The 15,400-nt window shown below is 37.3% G+C and overlaps 1 protein-coding gene across 14 annotated transcripts in view; it reads right to left on the bottom strand.

Annotated features, from left to right (window-relative positions):
• Nucleotides 1-15,400, bottom strand: part of MAPK10 (mitogen-activated protein kinase 10) — a 302,017-nt gene that overhangs the window by 70,432 nt on the left and 216,185 nt on the right. For 12 of the 14 annotated variants that reach the window (XM_060187756.1, XM_060187755.1, XM_060187750.1 and 9 more), the window contains one exon: nucleotides 12,785-12,856. In XM_060187756.1, the coding sequence (XP_060043739.1) occupies nucleotides 12,785-12,856 (72 nt within the window). Of the gene's footprint in view, nucleotides 1-5,536; nucleotides 5,609-12,784; nucleotides 12,857-15,400 lie in introns of all 14 variants that reach the window. The other 2 variants (XM_060187751.1, XM_060187759.1) reach the window with 1 other exon arrangement.

A 15,400-nucleotide genomic window follows, 5' to 3' on the forward strand; every position in this document is an offset into this window, starting at 1 on the left:
TAATTAATAAATTTGAATGAACAAATTAAAAATGACCAAAAAAAGACTGTGTCCTATGCTCAGAAGACACACTTTAGAAAATAAATCCCATTTGCCCTTTAATAAATTTAAAAATGTATCCTCATATAAGAGTTCTAGAAATAGTCCAATATAAAAATATCAAGGTCAGGCATTGAAAGGGCATCTAATATGAGACCAATATTAACAGTTTAAAAACTCGTAAAGCTTTACTTAAAAGGGGTTTTGATATCATTTAAGAAGTGATACCTAAGAACTTCTCCAAAGAAACTGCTCATAAGAAACCTTCACCTACATTTAATAACCCAGGTTTGGAAGTTTGATTTAATTTTCTTTAATAGAAAATGTAAGTAGTGGGGTCCTGGTGGCGGCGCACTGGGTTAAGCACACATAGTATGAAGCAAAAGGAAAGAATCCCCATTCGAACTCCCTGGCTCCTCACCTGTAGGGGGGTCACTTCACAAGTGGTGACGCAGGTCTGCAGATGTCTATCTTTATCTTTCCCTCTCCTACCCTCTCAATTTCTCCTACCTTCTCAATTGCTCTCTGTCCTATCCAAAAATGGCCACAGAAGCAGTGGATTCATAGTACAAGCCCCAAGCCCTAGCAATAACCTTGGGGGCAAAAAACAAGTAAGTAGTGAAAATAAATTTTACTTTATAAATATCAAATGTTCATTTAAGTCATTAATTATTACATCATATTGAACTTCTGAAAGAGCAATAAATACAAAATTTTCAGGACTGCTTCATATTTGAGTCCCAAGGCCAAACTCAACTTCATAATTCACCAGGCATCATAAAAATCCTATTATTATACAAATATGAATAAATATGATTTACCATGAATGTGGTAAATTTCCAGATTGTACCTAATAACATATATGTGCAGAAAATAAAACTATAATATACAAAGAAATTTCTAAATATAACGGTGTCACTGGGAGAAAGCCTAACCTTGTCAGATTTTTAAAAAGGGGTGAAAAAAGCTGGATAAGGGCAAGAGACTGGCTTAAATAATAATGGCCTTTTTGGTTTTTTGGTCAGTGCCAGGCCACCCCATCATCTGGGGTCCTAATCAGGGAATCCTTGGATTCCCTCATAGACAATATGAACCAAGACCTCTAACAGATCCCTCTCTCCACCATCACTGGTCACTTCTATCAGGAATGTCCTCCTAAGGCCTCTTATGGGCCTCTCAAGGACATTAACTTCACTATAAAGTAGCAATGGTAAAGATTGCCCCCTTCTCTAAAGGGAGCCTAGATTAACCTACCCTGCCACTCAAGAAAGACTAGTCCTGAAATGAGTGCAGCCTAGAATGTTCCCAGCTGTAACCATGCACTTGGAGCTCAAACAGACAGGAACTCAGAGGTTACACAGGCTCCTGTGTAAATATGAACATATATGGGCCCTGGGTTAGGCCAATGCGGTAAGCAATTAATTGTATTTACATACTTTTTCAAATTTGAGAGCTACTCTCTGCCCTAATCAAGTTTTCTAGATCTATTTTCAACTCTGACACCATCTTTCCAGACAATATTTTTAGCTATTGAGCTTAGATAAAAATTACTAAAGTCATGGGCCCCTTGGAACATACCTAAAATAGACTTCTTAACTTCTTTCCACCCTAAGATTCCTAATCTCATCTGCTCTATTCCTACTTTTTGGTTCCTGTTTATTAAACACTTTGTCTTGATTTACATCTTACTGTTTTTTAACCACCAAGTTGCAAACACTGCTATGATTCCATCCTGACCTCTCTGGGCAAAAGACCTCACCAATGTGTCCCGGAACCTCATCTCTGCAGAGCCCTACCCTACTAGGGAAAGAAGGAGACAGGTTGGGGGTGTGGACCAATCTGCCAATGCCTATACCCAACTCCTCTGAGCAATTACAGAAACCAGCCAGAACTCTCCTCTGCACCCCAAAAAGAATTTTAGTTCATACTTTCAGAGGAAGAGAAATGTTAGGGAAAGATGACCAGTGGGCTCTGAACTCCAATTCTATCAGGACCCAGAGAGAGAAGAGTTAAAAAAAGAAGAGCATTTGGAAGTAGCAATAGGTGTAGGTATGACTTAGAAAGAAAGAGAAGGGGGGCCAGGAGGTGGTGCACCTGGTTAAGCACACACAGTACAGTGTACAAGGTCCCGGGTTCAAGCCCCTGGTCCCCTCCTGTAGGGGGAAAGCTTCATGAGTGGTGAAGTATGGCTGCAGGTGTCTCTCTGTCTCTCCATCTCTACCTCCCTTTCCCCTCAATTTCTCTGTCTCTATCCAATAATAAATACATAAAGTTTAAAAAAAAGAAATAAATAAAACAGGAGAAAAGAAAAAGGAAGAGAAGGCAGGACCACAGGAAAATGAGCAAATATATAAAAATATAAAGATAGTTATAGAAATAATAGTCAACCCACATCTGTGACCTGGGGAGAACTACTGCAGTTTCCAATGGAGAAAATGGGACACAGAACTCTAGTGGTGGAAACAGTGTGGGATTTTACCCATTATTCCATAATTTTATAAATCACTAGTAAATTGTTTTAAATACCTGTGTCATAAATGACTAGGGAAAAAAGGTTTTCTGTAAAAGTAAACACAGAATGATTGCTTTTTCACTAAATAAAATACTTGGTGTTAAGCTTATTTAATCAAAAATTGAATGACTCATGAATCACTCTTTAAACTGGGTTCTTTAATACATACAGAAGATATATCAATGAAATTATATATATATGTTTACATAATTGTTTATGGCTATATACATATATGTACTTCATGTGAAACTATTATTACATCATAGCACTATATATCCCATGTGTATAAGAAAATGGCTAACCAGGGCCAGAGAGATAGCTCATACAGTAGGATGAATACCTTGCCATATATGGGCCCAGATTTGAGGCCTAGCACCACGTGGCAATCACACAGCTCTGCAGGAGAAGATTACATGCTGTGGTATATTTCCTGTGTGTGTGTGTGTGTGTGTGTGTGTGTGTGTGTGTGTGTGTGTGTGTATGTCTAAAATAAAAATGTTAACTCAGGCTCCAAGAAACTGAGCATGCATGAGGCCCAGCTTCACAAAAATAAATAAATAAATAAATAAATAAATAAATAAATAAATAAAGGAGGAGGAAAAGGAGGAAGAAAAGGAGAGAGGAGGGAGAGGAGGAGGACTAGAAGGAGAAGAGGGAGAGGAGGAGGAAAAGGAGAAGGGGAAGAGGCAGGGAAAAAAGAAGAGAAAAGATAAAGGAAAGGGCTAATTATAGTTTGCTTAGAATGTACTGAAGTTTTAATCAGATTTACTTTGATTATATATTAAGATCCCATCACTGTAAATTTTATTTTATTAGTAAATATTTATTTATTTATTCTCTTTTGTTGCCCTTCTTTTATTGTTGTATTGTTGTTGTTATTGATGTTGTTGTTGTTGGATAGGACAGAGAAAAATGGAGAGAGGAAGGGAAGACGGGGGGGGGGGGAGAGAAAGATAAACACCTGCAGACCTGCTCCACCGCCTTGTGAAGCGACTCCCCTGCAGGTGGGGAGCCTGGGGCTCCAACTGGGATCCTTATGCCGCTCCCCGAGCTTTGCATCACGTGCGCCCAACCTGTTGCACTACCGTATTGTAAATATGGTATTATTCTTTAAGTATGATAATTTAATCTATGACTTTATCTTTAGTATGATGAGCAAGTAATACTTTTATAACTGACAGTATAGACTATTTAAGAAATTTAAAGAAAAAAGTTTTTACTAATAAAATAATCATACAACCAAGTCCATTCATGCTGTGAAGTCTCTATAATTTTATGTGCTATGTATTTGCTATCTATGAGTGTATCGCTTTTACTTATTCAAATGATGCAAGCTAATTTTCTTCAGCCATTTTATACAGTCAGTTTTAATGTAATTTTAATTATTATACTAGTTAGTAATATGGAGAAAATAATAGCAAGAACCTAAGTTAATAGCCCTACAATAAAGTGATTGAGAAGAAAAATTTGAGAAGCTAAATTTTAAATGATACTTATAACTAAGCATGCTCTCTACATATGTACTAAATAATTGTTACTCTAAATACAGTAATTGTTGTATTTGTGGGTGAATATAAATCATTCTTGTTTCATTTTTAAAGATTTATTTATTAATTGCAAAGAGAGAGAGAACCTGAATATCACTCTAGCACATGGGATTCTGGGACTCAAAAGTCAAGATATCATGCTTTGAGAATTCAACATCTTTTCCACTAAGCCACCTTCTAGGCATCTTGGTGGGTATAAATCTAACTCATTTCTGTGCCAAGTAGTATTTGCATGCTATAAAAGCATCAATATAGGGGGTCGGGCAGTGGCGCAGTGGGTTAAGCGCATGTGGCGCAGGGCTCCCCACCTGCAGGGGAGTCACTTCACAGGCGGTGAAGCAGGTCTGCGGGTGTCTATCTTTCCCCCTCTCTGTCTTCCCCTCCTCTCTCCATTTCTCTCTGTCCTGTCCGACAACGAACAACATCAACTATGGCAATAATGGTAACTACAACGAGGCTACAACAAGAAGGGCAACAAAAGGGGGAAGAAATGGCCTCCAGGAGCGGTGGATTCATGGTGCAGGCACCGAGCCCAGCAATAACCCTGGAGGAAAAAAAAAAAAAAAGCATCAATATGGAGGGCAGGCATAAAGTTGAAAGGCATTAACATTCAGTCTCAGATCTGAAAGATGTTATAGCTATTTTTTTTAATTTTATTTATTCATTATTGAGAAAGACAGGAGAGAGAGAAAGAGAAAGAACCAGACATCTCTCTGGTACATGTGCTGCCAGGGATCAAACTTGGGACCTCCTGCTTGAGAGACCAATGCTTTATCCATTGCACTATCCTGGACCATGTTTTTGCTTTTTTTTTCTTTTTAAAATATTTATTTATTTCCTTTTGTTGCCCTTGTTGTTTTATTGTTGTAGTTATTATTGATGTGTTGTTGTTGGATACGCTGTTGTTGGATAGGACAGAGAGAAATGGAGAGAGGAGGGGAAGACAGATAGACACCTGCAGACCTGCTTCACCGCTTGTGAAGCGACTCCCCTGCAGGTGGGGAGCTGGGGGCTTGAACCAGGATCCTTATGCCAATCCTTTTGCTTTGTGCCACGTGCACTTAATCCACCGTGCTACTGCCCAACTCCCCACGTTTTTGCTTTTTTATGTAGCTATGACTATAACTTGCTTTCAGAACATCTCTACCATAAAGCAACAATAAAGTATATAGTATATATGGCATATTAGTTTAATCAGACTTAATGAAAGCAGGTTTTCTGATACATTTTTGAATGTTTCATATTTAATAATGTAGTATCCACAGAATGTCTTGCCAGAGGAGATAGCTGTCCTACTAAGAGGTCTCATTCTGAGTACGTGACCCTGGAGCCAGCCAGACAAAGCCAGTGATCACCTGCCATCAGCTCAACTGCATGAAAAGTCAAAGGGGATGTTGTAGTGAATGACACGCCAGAGACCAGAGGTGAGGAAGGATACGATCAGTGCCTGGAAACAGCACTGCACCTTTTATCATTTCTCCCATGATGCACCCTACTGACCACATGTCAACTGAAAACAGAAATGAAATGAATGTAAACAAGAAGGCAGAAATACAGCAACAAGTAAACTGAGATACTTAGGGAGCCCAGCCACAGAGCAGTGGTTTGGCCTTTCGTCTCATAATCATTCTAGTTTTGAAACAGTGAATTAGAACACAAGAATGTCGGAGCCCTTTCTGCTATGCAATTGAACTAACAATGCCACTCAGTGCTACCTAATGTATGACATTTGCAATTATAATTCAATGATTACTTGAGTTTCTGATTTAAAAGGTCTAATTTACATCCATCTATTAGAATTATTTTAATTTACATTGCTAATTCTTCTAAATCTTCCTAATATGGGGAAAAGGCAATTTCCCCCCCAATTTATTCTTTCATGGGTGGGAGAGAGAGTTCAGGATTCAGCAACCTCAAAAGAAAGGATCTCTTTCAGAAAAAAAATAAAACAAAATAAAACAAATTAAAAAAAAAAAACATCTGGGACTGGGTGGTGGTGCATCTAATTGGGCATATATGTGGTAATGCACAAGGACTTGAGTTCAAGACCCTGGTCCCCACCTCAAAGTGGAAACTCCCTATGCTTATACTCACGTTGCCTCTCAATTTCTTTCTGTCTCTATCCAGTAAGTCAAGAAAATAAAATAATTAAAAATACACACATACTCTAATTTATAATTATGAATAGATTTCCAGAAGTGATATGTCAGTTCAAGAATGAATGTTTTAGCATATCCTTGTTCAGTTTCACTGATTCTCATCAAAGGAGCATGTTTCTAAAGTTTTATTCTTATAAGTACGGTTGCATTATCATATAAGTAAGGCTGACTTCCAAACCAGGGTAATTCAGCATGAAATAAGCAATAAGCTTAAAGAGTTGTCACTTCTGAAAGCAAAAGAAACCTGGGATTCAAGGTGAAATTACAGCAGTCTTTGTGTTATTGGCAATTATCATTCAATTCTTAAAACCAAGAAGCTATTACAGAGGACACAAAGGGAGGGCCAGAAGGTGGAAATGCAAACAAAAAATGTCAAACCTCTCTCTTTAACTACATTCGTTCCTACTGAAAAGTCAGAAAAAGAAATATGTAATTCGTGGGAGGTAGGGGAGAGTAACCTGGAAGACTAAGGAAGGTCAGGGTGGGGGACAAATAAGGAAAAGCGTTATGACAATAGGTAGCACAATGTAATTCCTCCCCACTTATTCTTCAAAGCATATCTCGTAATTTGACAGTGGCATTAGAGGATTACTCAGGAGGTCTTTCTTCTCCAATAATATGAAGACACCACCTGCTTTCAAATGACTTAGTATCTAGAGTGATCAGCCTCAAAGAAATGGTTACAGCCTTGAAGATGACAAGCATACCCAGAGAAGCATAGTTATCTTGCTTCCATTTGAGGAAAGCAAGTGGCATGCAAAGACATCAGAGAAAGATAGAGCAAACAGTTGTGCATCCCCTTGTTATCAATTCATTTCAATTCCAGGTAATATCTACCTCACAGAGGTACTGTGAAAATCCTGATGGAAAAGAAAATATAAAAAGGTCTATGAAAAGGAATTTTATTTTTTAATTGCAATTTCTCTTATCTGGTTGCCCAAAGTGGTTGGGGGGACATAAGTTCCTACTTACAAGAGATCTACTTGTATAGGTGTTGTGGAAGAGATAAATAAAAAAATAAAGAAAGCCAAAAAGATAAATAGTAACTCTTGCCTGTATCCCTCAAATAGTTAGGAGGAGACTGTTTCAGTCACAAACCTGCCTGAACCTTAAGAAATACCCTATTTCCACATTTTTATTCAGTATTAAATACTATAGTCTATTATATCTCTGATAAATACTTATTTTTTTCTGCTGCAGACAACTTTATTGCTTTCCAATTATGTAACCTTCACTAAGTTTATTACATTTATTTCTCCAAATCCCAACTGCAACCTTTAAGTTGTGGGTGACAGATTTATTATTTTTTATGTAAAATTAAATAGACATTTGAGAGTGATCTGTCTGATAAAAACAATAATGAAAAAAACATTCTATATTACTGGCACACAGTAAATTATCAATAAACAGCAGTTATGTGTCATATACTATACATGTGATCATACACTGGAATTAAATATATAACTGAAATTTTTATCATTCTTCTGCATAGTGTACATAAGCATAGGGTAAAAAATTTCCTCTTGCTAGTATAAGTTAATAAGTGTTTCTTTCATGTATATATAGTTACACCATGCAGAAAGAACAAAAAAGAAATTTTTCCAACAAGGGAAACTCAGCATCACAGGGGTGATCCATTTCATGGCTAAAACTACCCCTCTTATCCTATGGTTTTGTCAATGTTTCCTTTTGATAAATAATAAATAAATAAATAAATAAATAAATAATAAAGGCATTCCATATCACTAATCACAGTTGATTTATGGGACTTTTCTACTATCTAAACAGGAATTGTCCTAGTCTGACACGTAAATAATAATCTCAGCATAAGGAAATACGATCTATTATATAATCTATTATTCTGATCAAGAATATGCATGCCTGAGGCTCCAAGATCCCAGGTTCAATCCTTGGTACCAACATGAGTCAGAGCTAAGCAGTATGGTTCTCTCTCTCTCCCTCTCCCTCTCTCCCTCTCTTTTATTCTCAAATAAATTTAAAGTACTAACTGTGTGCACTGAAGGTTGCTCAAATAGAATTCTGTCTGCCTTTATGATTCTGATTTATTAGTTCCTTCTTATTACCAATATTCCCCAAAACAGAGAGAAGAATTATTTGCAATCATTAAAATACCCAGATTCTGAGTTGCTTTCTTTCTTTTATTTTCTGGATAAAGACAGAAAGAGAGAGGGAGAGGTAGAGGGAGAGGGAGAGGGAGAGGGAGAGGGAGAGGGAGAGGGAGAGGGAGAGGGAGAGGGAGAGGGAGAGGAAGAGAGGGAGAGGGAGAGGGAGAGGGAGAGGAAGAGGGAGAGGAAGAGAGGGAGAGGGAGAGGAAGAGAGGGAGGGAGGGAGGAAGGGAGGGAGAGAGGGAGAGAGAGAGAGACAGAGAGAGAGAAAGAGAGAGAGAGAGAGAGAACCAAAGCTTGCTTCTATGAAGTGGGGGTTGAATTTGAACCTGGGTCCCACACATGACAAAATAGTACACTATGCAAGTGAGTTATTTCACTATCTCAATTACTATGTGAGGAAGTCTCAAGGGTCATATCATTTGTCAGATATTAGACTACACTAAATTACTATTTTCTACTTCTGTACATCAGGCAGAAATAACATAGTATAGGCCCTGACAACTTGATTCTAAATAAATAAAGCACAATAGTGCTAGTTGCTACATCCACAATCTAATGACTTGGAGTACACTCCCTAATGAAATAGTTTTGGCTTTAGATAAACTTTAATCTAGCAACCAGACAAACGTCTCCTAAGAGATTTTTGTGGCTTTGGTACATGATTTGAGACCACACTGCTTTTCTTCTTTATATAATTATGTATTCATTTAGCACAGAATTCAGAAAAAAAAACCTTAAATACATTTGCTTTTTTAATATTTTTATTTATTATTGGACAGAGGCAAAGAAATTGAGAGGAGATGGGGAAACAGAGAGGGAGAGAGGCAGAGAGACACCTGCAGCACTACTTCACCACTTGTGAAGCTTTCGGGGTCCTCAAAGTGGGGGCCAGGGGCTTGAAGCTGCATCCTTGTACACTGTACTGTATGCGTTTAACCAGGTGCACTTACATTTTCTTTTAATAAATATCTCAAAATACAATACCAAAAACTATGGAGCTTTCCATGATCAGAAAACTATTTCTCTGAAAAGTTTATGTTTCAAAAGTAACACAGCTGAGTGGATATTTAATACAAAGCCAGCAACAAGCAGCTCCTGACAGCTTTCAACCTGACGCTGTTTACTGGCTACGGAAGAAGGGCAAACGCTAGAAAAGAAGAAGAACAGGGACACTGCTGTAAATGTCAGTGCCAAGGTGAAGTTATGATTACGAAAAATGCATCAGCTGAAAATATATATGTATTACACTGGTGAGTCTAAATATAAAATAAAGAATATTCTTGGAATACCTGGTGGTGAATATTCTAGTGCCAGAAAACCAAATGAGTTTCTCCTGGAGTATACCTATTTAATTTGCTTTCCTTACTTTATGACATTATTAGTTGTCAAACTTTACTTAAAATATGTTTATTGTTTTTAACAAAGAAATTGCGAAGAAACTTAAAATTTAATAAAAGAAAAAGCTTCTAGTTTTACCCTATGTTTGCACAAATGTAGTCTGATTAACTTGCACATTTTTTTAATTGCCATCTGGGTTATTGCTGTGATTCAGTGCTGGTTCTACAAATCCACCACACCTGATTGCCATTTTTCTTCCCTCCCTTCCTTCCTTCCTTCCTTCCTTCCTTTCTTCCTTCCTTCCTTCCTTCCTTCCTTCCTTCCTTCCTTCCTTCCTTCCTTCCTTCCTTCCTTCCTTCCTTCTTCTCTTTCCTTTCCTTTCTATTTTTGTTTTGATAGGACAGAGAGCAATGGAGAGAGGAGTGGGAGAGAAAGAGAGAAAGACATCTGCAGATCAGCTTCACTACTTGTGAATCATTTCCCCTGTAGGTAGGGAGTGAGGTCTTGAAGCCAGGTCCTTGTGCAAGGTAATATGTGGACTTAACCAGGTACACTACCCCTCTAGCCCTCTTGCAAAATATTATTTCAAAATAACAGTCTTAGGCTGCACCAATTATTTTAGATTTTCATCTTTCAAAATCTATGCAGTTCTACATTGTATATAAGTAATTTCAAGAAATTTTGACAATGAAAAGCTGTTATTTTGTTGAACAAACAGTAAATACTTGCTCCAAACATCACATTAGGACCAAATTAAGTACAAGTCTGTTACCTTTAATGCTGTCATTCTGTGCATCAACTTATACAAGTGCTTCAGTAAGTGGCAAACTCATTGCTTTTCTTTCTTTTTAGTACTGCCCAACTAGCAGGAAGTATAGGCTTTTTATAATTTGACAGGCTAAATTTTATTCTAGAGGCCAGGCGGTGGTGCGCCTCATAAAGTGCCCATGTTACAATGTGTGAGGACCCAGGTTCAAGTCTCCCATTCTCACCTGCAGGGGAGAAGCTTCACAAGCACTGGAGCAGTGCTGCAGGTATCTCTCTCTCCTCCTCTGTAGTTCTCTCTGTCTCTATAAACTGGATATAATAATAATGATAGTAATTAATTAAAATTTTATTCTAGATGGGTTATTAATTATTCCAATTTATAATAGTGTGGTAGGGTGAGTTAAGTGAATAGATATATAGGTTTTGAGAAAACAACTGCCAATAAAGCATCAAAGTACTGTTTCTGTGAATAGCATTACTAAAAAAAAAAATTTAGTGAAATATAAAATCTCTGGTGCCTTATCTCTGGACTATGTTAAGAAAATAACAAATCTAGAATATTTTTGCTTTCTAATTTGTGAGTCTAAGAACTTAGTATTAATTGTATATAGGTATATAGATATACAGATCTACATAGCTATATACAGATATGTTAAGTGTTATATTATATTCATGCTATGATATAGGTTTTGCTCATAATATTAAAGCGGCTAGAGGCCAGGAGTTAGCTCAGCTACTAGGGTGTATACTTCCCTATGTGTGAGGACACAAGTTTGAGCGCCCAACACCGCATGTTACAGAGAACTTTTCTGTTATTTCAAAAATATACTAGGTTAGGGGGCTGGGAGGTTGTGCACCCAGTTGAGCACACATGTTACAATTCACAAGGACCTAGGTTCTAGCCCCTATTTCCCACATGTGGAGGAGGGGGAACTTCACTAGCAGTGAAGCAGGCCTGCAGGTGTCTATAAAGATAAAAAATAATAAAAAAAACCTCTCTCTCTCCCTCTCTGCCTCCCCCTCCCCTGTCAATTTCTCTCTGTCCTATAAAATAAAATAGAAAGAAGAAAGAAAAAAAAAAGTCCGCTGGGAGTGGTGGATTTGTAGTGCTGGCACCTAGCTCCAGCAATAGCACTAGCATAAAAAAATAAATAAACAAGCAAGAAAAATATATATACTAGGTTATTTAATAATTCCAAATCATTGATATAATACTAAGGAGTATATGATTGAGTTTAATACAGGGTTTAGTAACAGAACTCAAATCAACACTGCTTTTTAAACTGGAAAAGCAGTTACAGGTGTCTAAGTCACATTTCAAAGTCAAGTGAGGAAAGCCTGTCTTTAATCCATAATTTAAATATAAGTGATAAAAAATGAATAAATGATTTTTTAAAAAAAATATGGAAATTCACATCTTACAGAGAATATCCTATATTGACCTATTTAAGACTAGAGATAGTGCAAGGAGTTGTTCCAATCAACCATAAGTCTAAGAAGCTTAAGATTTCAACAAGGAAAGAAATGATTGTATCTAGAAGTTATAGAGGTATAGGACAGTTTTTTATTTTTTTAATTAATTAATTAATTAATTATTTTTTACCTCCAGGGTTATTGCTCGGGCTCAGTGCCTGCCATGTATACCATGAATCCACTGCTCCTGGAGGCCATTTTATTTCCCCTTTTGTTGCCCTTATTGTTATAGCCTTGTTGTGGTTATTACTGTTGTTGTTGATGTCATTTGTTGTTGGACAGAGAAATGGAGAGAGGAGGGGAAGACAGAGAGGGGGAGAGAAAGATAGACACCTGCAGATCTGCTTCACTGCCTGTGAAGTGACTTCCCTGCAAGTGGGGAGCCAGGGACTCCAATGGGGATCCTTATGCAGGTCCCTGGGCTTTGCACCACGTGCGCTTACCCTGCTGTGCCACTGCCGAACTCCCAGGACAGTTTTTAAATGGAAAAGGAAATGAAAAGCACTAGTAAATAGGGATTTCTTTTGCTAGTAATAAAGACATTTTAATCATTTGGGATCTGAGATCCTCTCTTATTTATGATAAAAACAGCATGGCTACATTATCAATCAAATAATTTAAATAGAGAAAAATCTAATTAAAACAAATTCTTCAATACTGGTCAAGTTATAAAAATCAGCTCATCATTTTTTTGAAAATCACAATGACACCACTTACCCAACTTTTTGCTTCTATCTTTACTCTCCTGGTAAAATCATTTTGTGTTTAAAGGGAAAGAGAACAAAACAGGTCAAGCTTCAGCAAAAGGTACAAGGATACAGTCCCTTCCGGGAAAGAGGATTTTGTGGCGAACCATTTCTCCCATAATGCATCCCACAGACCATATATCCACTAGAGCAGGAGAGAGGAAAGTGAAGAAAAGGGAGGAGAGCAAAGTTAACTAAGATAACTGATCTTGGGAGAAGGAGGGAAAAGAGCAGTTTAATTAGAAGGCACAATTTTTATCTCTCCGCAATAGGTGAACAAAAGCAGTGAATTCAAACCAGGACTATAACATGACATATGTGAAGTCTAGTACAAGAATTCAAATTAACTTTCAAAAATTACTCTAAAGATGTCTTAGAATTCTTCATTAGGGTCATAAGTAGATGGCATGGATCACAAGGAAAAACAGCAACTAAACCAAAAGTTCTTCCAAGGCGGAAAATGGTTAAAAGCCAACAAGGAGGATGTTTCAATACAATTTCCTGGGAGTAAAGAATCAACCCATAGTAGAGGCTACATACATCATCTATTCCTTTCAATTATGAGGAATAGAGCAGCCAGAGACCACATTTTTGTCCAAAATAAGGATAAGTCCAAGAATTAAGTCAAGTCCAAGAAATAAGGATGTGGTTGATAATATCGCAATCCTGACAGCTGGAACTCAGTTTTTATTTTTGCAAGTTACCCTTGCAAATAAACATCAGTTTTAATTTCTTTTTTAATGTTACATAAAAAACATTCAATTAATAATCATGTGTATGAAAGAATCATCTGGAAATAAAGTAAAAAAAACATAAGAGATGTTGGGAGGAAAAGTCATACACATGGCGTTTTTGTTTCTCAGTTGTCATTTTTGTTAACCAAATATATTTCACCTTCGCTTACCAGTCTTTACCCTCTTCCAAATCCCCTTTTAGTCCAAAGGAAACTGTTAGGCAGACACATTAGGCTGCAGTGCTCTGTGGGAGGGAGGCAGGACCAAGTGCAGGGGATAGCTGGCCATGCCTGATGTGGGAACAAGCAGGCATGTAACTTTCTGATAACTTTTCTCCCTGGCATAGGTGGGAAGGCAGCATCAGGCCACTCGCATGCCTTCCCCATGAGAGGAGAGTAGCCAATAAATTAAGGTTGTACCTGCAATCCTTTCTAGTAAGAGAAGGCAAAGGGACCATATTATCTGTTGTCTGTGCATCAGCGCCCTGGAAATCCAGAATAAACTAATTTTGGTGCTTTAGCCCCCTGTAGATTCTTGCATTTCCTTTGATTGAGTCCCCTCTGATTTCTTAAAAATAACTCATGAATAACATATGCAAATAACTTCTTTGCCAGATAACTTCCATGTGGTATCACCTTGGGAAGGATATTAGACTTGTCTCTTCCAAGTCAAACAACAGGTACTGCAAGAATTATGCCATTTCCCCTCCTAATTAAAATGGGCCTGCCTAAGAGCTGACTTTCCCCTTCCTCCTGCACAAATGGACTAAAACATCATCTCCCTCTAATCAGAAAACACACAAAGACATTTTTGAAACTTCTGTGGCCAGAGAGTTTTCATAGAAGTGCCCTGAGGATCTGTACCTAAAAGCATAATAACTATTTTTAGAGAATTTATGTGAATTGACTGCTAGGAATTAATAATAGCTTACAACATAAAAATAAGTATGAAAGATATATTAAGTAGGCATATGCAGTCCCATTTTAAAATAATTGTAATTGGGGGCAGGGAGATAGTTTAGCCCGTTAGAGCATCAACCTGCAGGTCTGAGGCCCCAGAGGCTGTAGGTTCAACCTGTGGCACCACCTTATGCAAAACTGGGAAGTGCTCTGTTTTGTTTCTCTCTCCTGCTCTATTTCTAGCTCTCTCTACCTCCCTAAATCACGTATTCTCTCACATAATAAATAAATAAATAAATAAATAAATAAATAAATATTTAAAAGACAAATTTTAATACCTGAGCATACTGAACATATTTCTTTAAATATTCTGTATAACCCTGTAAGATAGATTCTGGCCAAAGTAATATAATACAATTCTTTCTAACAGATATTTTATGAAGCCTCCATTCTAATTAATAAAGTAAAATTGGAATGCAGTTTAGAGAGTCTTTATAACTTTTTCTGCTAACATGGTTATGAATGTTAGATTTATTTTATGAAAGCAATTGTATAAAATTTAATCTTCCTTCTTTGGCTTTCAGAATTTATAAAAAAAAATATTATTAGCCTCTCCCTTCTCTAAATGTAACTTGCAGAGCAGATTAAAGTATTAAAAAATACTTCAGCCCAATTTAAATGGTTTGGATTGTTCTAAGTAGGTGATTCAAAGAGTATTGGTGAAGATTCTCCAGGGGTCTGTAGTATCTGGGGGCTTGTCTTTCCCGTGACTAGAGCCATCGATCTAAGATGTGACATAAAGCCAAATGGAGAGATATGTCTTCCTGTTTGTATACCCCCTTGAGCTGAGCTGCAGCCCAAATAGCAGTGCTACTCAGTATCTTGTAGCATGTGTGCTAATCAGATTCACTTGACTGTCTAATCAGGCTTCATTTCCATTTCTTGTTAGCTAGATCTTTGTGTTTTTTGAGAAAAGTTGACTTCTCAGAAACATCCTTCACAATGTTAATGAATGATCTTTGCTAGTGATATTTACTAACAAAACAAAACACTGGC

Source organism: Erinaceus europaeus, chromosome 3 (genome assembly GCF_950295315.1).
Source record: "Erinaceus europaeus chromosome 3, mEriEur2.1, whole genome shotgun sequence".
NCBI classification, from domain to species: domain Eukaryota; kingdom Metazoa; phylum Chordata; class Mammalia; order Eulipotyphla; family Erinaceidae; genus Erinaceus; species Erinaceus europaeus.